Source organism: Acipenser ruthenus, chromosome 3 (genome assembly GCF_902713425.1).
Source record: "Acipenser ruthenus chromosome 3, fAciRut3.2 maternal haplotype, whole genome shotgun sequence".
Classification (NCBI taxonomy): Eukaryota; Metazoa; Chordata; class Actinopteri; order Acipenseriformes; family Acipenseridae; genus Acipenser; species Acipenser ruthenus.
In genome coordinates, this window is record NC_081191.1 from 15,669,608 (window position 1) to 15,674,668 (window position 5,061).

Consider the following 5,061-nt stretch of genomic DNA (forward strand, 5'->3'; position numbering starts at 1 on the left):
TACATAATGTAAACACTGTAAACACAGGCCAGCTATATTTAATGTACCTGCATTTTAATGGAATATTTGTGATTCCATTAATACCTATTTTTGTTATTTTTGTCAACAAGAAAAACAATTAATGGTCCATTGAAAGAAAACATATGCCTCCAAATGCATGCTAGCTGTTGACATGTGAAAAACTAGTTACAGGTACCTTAATATGCTTAAAAGGCAAACAACAAAGGTTGGAGGAAAAAGCCTATAAAAATGTAGATTGCTTGCAAAACAAAGCTTTCTTATTGGGTTCATTCAACCACAGAAAGTAACCACAACAAACAAATTCCTTTTGACATTAGCCTTCTAGCTGGTCTATAAAGAAACCATCAGGGAGTATAAGCTTTGTGTTCATGTCCTTGCTTACTATGGCCTGGCGTTTCTCTTTGTTCTCCTCCCGTTCAGAAGAAGTCATTTATGTTTAAAATATGTTTTATGTTTTTCCCTTACTTACAAATGTAATCCACAAACTCAATAAAAATGTCACAAGAAGAGTCAGTTATCAAATAAAACTATATTTTGAAGTTATGTAATTATTATAACACCTACTTAATACCTCTGTTAAATACTAAATCATCTTGTTCCAAGTTTCCATGTGTATTCAGGGAATTGTTTGTATATGTTGTATGGACAATTTTAAAATCCAAAGCTTTCGTTCTACTGTGGTTAATGCTCAAGGTGTGTTCCCTCTTTTGGCCAGCACTACGTGACCCTTTATACTGTAAAATGTCTTTGGGGGGGATGGCTGTCAAGTCCATTTTGTTTAGTTAACTTGTGCCTGCGGTTGATACTGTGTTTGCTTGCTATTAATCAGGTGTTAGGAAAACACTGTGTTGAGGAAAAATGGTTATTATAAGCATATTAAGTGATATTAAATGTATAAGCAAATGCCTTGAAATCAAAGACACATTATAGATATTTTAGTCACAACTATAATGTGGTTAACTGTGGAAGTTTTTACTTTAAGAAAAGCTTACGCTTATACCACACCGACATGATAAGGACCACTTAATACTCACTGGTAACATTCACAACTTTAATATATATATATACATTGCCAAGAAAATGTTTGTGAATTCCATAGTTTTACCATGATAGCCTTCTTGAATCAAAACCAGTCTTTTCTTAAATATCCAATGGGTTTATATTAACAAATTCCATGTCTTTTGAAACAAAATGAGGTATGAATTAGACAAACAATGAGTAGTTAAGATTCAGGGTATGTGAAAAGTAAGTGAACCCCTGATTTTATCAGCTCAATTAAGGGGATAATTACAATCAGGTGTTTAAATAATTAGGTAGATCTTCAGGGGTGTGTTTGGGAGGCCCCACCCTATATAAAGAGCAGAAACTTTGTGAGTTTGGTCTTCACCATACAGGTGTGTGGAAACACGTCATGCCACGATCAAAAGAAATCTCTGAAGACCTCAGAAAAACAGTTATTGATGCTCATCAGTCTAGAAAGGGTTTTGGGGCTCCACCAATCCACTGTCAGGCAGATAGTCTACAAATGGAGAGAGTTCAAGACCACAGTCACTCTACCCAGTAAACCGGAAAATCATCAAGGAAGTCACAAAGAACCCCAGAGTAACATCCAAGGATCTGCAGGCCACACTCACCTTGGCTAATGTGAGTGTTCATGACTCAACTATCAGAAAAAGACTGAACAAGAATGATGTTCATGGAAGGATAGCCAGGAGGAAACCACTGCTCTCTAAAAAGAACATTGCTGCCCGTCTGAAGTTCGCCAAAGAGCACATAGATGATCCACAAGACTTCTGGAACAATGTTCTCTGGACAAATGAGAGGAGGCCATTCGGCCCATCTTTCTCATTTGGTTGTTAGTAGCTTATTGATCCCAGAGTCTCATCAAGCAGCTTCTTGAAGGATCAGAGGGTGTCAGCTTCACCAACTCCCCAGTAATGTTGTTGAAGCTGACAACCTGGGATCCTTCAAGAAGCTGCTTGATGAGATTCTGGGATCAATAAGCTACTAACAACCAAACGAGCAAGATGGGCCGAATGGCCTCTTCTCTTTTGTAAACGTTCTTATAAGTCAAAGGTAGCACTTTTTGGCCTCAATGAGAAATGTTATGTTAGGCGAAAACCAAACACTGCGTTCAAACACAAGAACCTCATCCCAACCGTCAAGCATGGTGGTGGGAGTGTGATGGTTTGGGGCTGCTTTGCTGCCTCAGGATCTGGACGGCTTGCCATCATTGACACAACCATGAATTCTGCATTGTATCAGAAGATTTTTCCCATTTTATGTGGGGGAAGTTAAAATCCCCCATTAGTATGGCTTCTCCTTTCTACATGCATTTCTAATGTCATTGTATAACAGATTATTTTGCTCGGCGTTTGAATTTGACAGTCTATAGCAGGGGTCGGGAACCTTTTTACCTAGAAGAGCCAAACAAACAAAAAGTTTGAGAGAAATTTTTCAAAAGAGCCACAGCAAATTTTACACTCGTGTATTAGAAATATTTGTGAATTTTTATGTAACAACAACAGCAGTAATATAAGACTTGCGCTGGTAGTGGTTCTGGTAGTTATTGCTACCTACTGGTGTTGTATATAACGCTGTTTTTTTTCACTCAGTGACACCCAAGCTAACTGTAGGCTACTACACACAATACTACATAAAAAGCGCTATATTTTGTTCACTGACATAGTGCTGGTTTCTAGCACTCCTAAGACACCACAAAAATTGAGAAACGGGCATCATAAACAAGTGATTAACAATAAGTGCATTGCACCCTACTTACATTAATGAGATTTCTGTTGCTGCATCATTTTGCTGAGTGCTTTGTAGTTGGGGTCGTAAACTGGTGAGATTCAGCTTCATGCAGGCATTCAAGCTTTCATCCGTTAACCTTGAGCGTAGGTTGGTTTTGATGTTGTTCAGATGTGAGAAGGACTGCTCGCATGTGTATGTTGAGCCAAACATTGTCAGCACAGCAACACTGACACGATGCAATGTGCTGAAAGTGGCTGGAAGTTCATTCCAGGTTTTCAGGATGAGATTGTCTTTGTGTTGGAGTTTTCTCATATCTGCCCACTTATGTTGCTTTGCCAGTTCTGCCCGCTGACGAGCGAGGCTTTCCAGTTCGGAATTCAAAGTGAAAAATTTTGACACCCACATATCGGACACCTTCAGTTCAGCAGCTTCCAGCTCAAAATCTCCAATGGAGATGCCAGGGATGACACTCAGGTTTTGTGCGTCCACGGTGCACACATGTGGATGAGTTGTGACTTTGAACAAATCGGCATGTCTGCGGAAGTCCACAAAACGTGATTTGAATAACATCAGTAAATCAGACGTGAAGGCTGCGAGCTGCCTGAGGTCAAAATGATGAGCGGGGTCCCTCGCTAAGCAATCCTCTCTGTACACTCGCAATGTTTCGAAGTGCAGGAGACGGCCACTTTCAATGTCCCTGATAAACACCTCCAGGTTTGTTTCAAATGCAAACACTGCCTGTTGCAGGGACAAGATTGTGTTTCCAATGCCTTGCATTTTCACATTGAGGTGGTTCAAATGACATGTAATATCCACCAGGTAGTGAAACTTCAGGAGCCACTCGATGTCAGTGAGCTCGGGATGAACATTTCCTTTCATTTCCAGAAATGCCCTCACTTCGTTTAAACAGGCAGCAAAGCGGGTGAGTACTTTTCCCCTGGATAACCAACGAACATTGCTGTGCAGTAGCAGCCCTGGATAATTACTTCCCACTTCATCCAACAAGGCCTTAAACTGGCGATCATTCAAAGCTCGGGCCACAATGAAGTTCACAATGCGAACGACCAATGACATCACTTCGCGAAGTTCCTCTCCACACGACTGAGCACACAGTGCCTCTTGATGCACAATGCAATGAAAGTTTAAGATGGGCCGCTTCTCTTGCTCACACAGAAGGGCAATGAATCCTTTATGTTTCCCTAACATACTGGGTGCTCCATCAGTACACACAGATATAAGTTTATTCAGTGGTAGCTTTTTCTCTGTAGCAAAGTCCATCAGAGATTTTAACACATCCTCGCCTCTTGTTGTATCTTTCATCGGCAAAACAGCGAGACTCTCTTCACGCACTGTATCACCAGTCACATACCGCCCGACTATGCTTAGCTGTGCTACATTGCTCACATCGGTAGACTCATCCAAGGAAAGAGAAAAGTAACTACTTGAACTGATGTCGTTGATCTGCATCTCCTCTATCTGGCGAGCCATCACGAGTGCCCGATCATGAACAGTTCTTGCTGACAAAGGCATGTCTTCGATTTTTTGGATAATTTTATCCTTGTTTGGGAGGTCGTTAAACAGTTCTTTAGCCACACTGAGCACGCAGCCCTTAATGTACTCCCCATCTGTAAATGGTTTCCCGCTCCGCACAATCTCCAGAGCGCCAGCAAAGCTCGCAGAATTCAGATTCCCGCCTTTGTTAGTCCATGCTAGCAGCTGCTGCTGTCCGGTTTGCATTCTCCGCTGAAGCTCAGCGCAAGCTTTTTTCCTGCAGTCCCCATCGGGATATTTTGCGGCGAACGCTGCATGGTGCGTCTCAAAATGTCTCTTAACATTTGACTTTTTGAGTGACGTAATACGTTCATTACAAATGAGACACACTGCGGATCCCGACTTCTCCACAAATGCAAATTGATCCGTCCATTCGGGCTGGAATGAACGGTAATCGTCGTCTTTTTTTCTTTTCGCCATCTTGCTCTCGTTGATGATGATTTTTAATTTAGCTAGCTAGCTAGTTGTTTAACTTGACCAGGACATGACGCAGGCCTAACTACGTCATCTAATTAAAATCCAGCTCTCTGAAAGGTAGGCTAGCTACAGGCCAAACGCCGCTGTCAATCACATTAAGCTGCGAGTCTCTTTCCTAAATATTTTGAACGTATTTTATTTAATTTTACACATTCATAATTATACATTAATCAAGTATGCTAATAGTTTAAAAATAATTTTATCATCATGTTCGAGGCTGTATTTTCAGTCAACATTTGAAAATTGGAGAGCCATATA

General features: G+C 40.8%; 1 protein-coding gene across 1 annotated transcript; it reads right to left on the reverse strand.

The window, feature by feature from the left end:
* Window positions 1-2,799: 2,799 nt before the first annotated feature.
* Window positions 2,800-4,746, reverse strand: LOC117394230 (protein FAM200C-like). Its single transcript, XM_033992320.3, has one exon. It carries the CDS (start codon window positions 4,744-4,746, stop codon window positions 2,800-2,802), a length of 1,947 nt encoding a protein of 648 aa, XP_033848211.3.
* Between the last annotated feature and the right edge of the window lie 315 nt (window positions 4,747-5,061).

Bases quoted from the DNA above. Each gene is read 5' to 3' on its own strand.
- LOC117394230 (XM_033992320.3), bottom strand. From the start codon at position 4,746: ATGGCGAAAAGAAAAAAAGACGACGATTACCGTTCATTCCAGCCCGAA.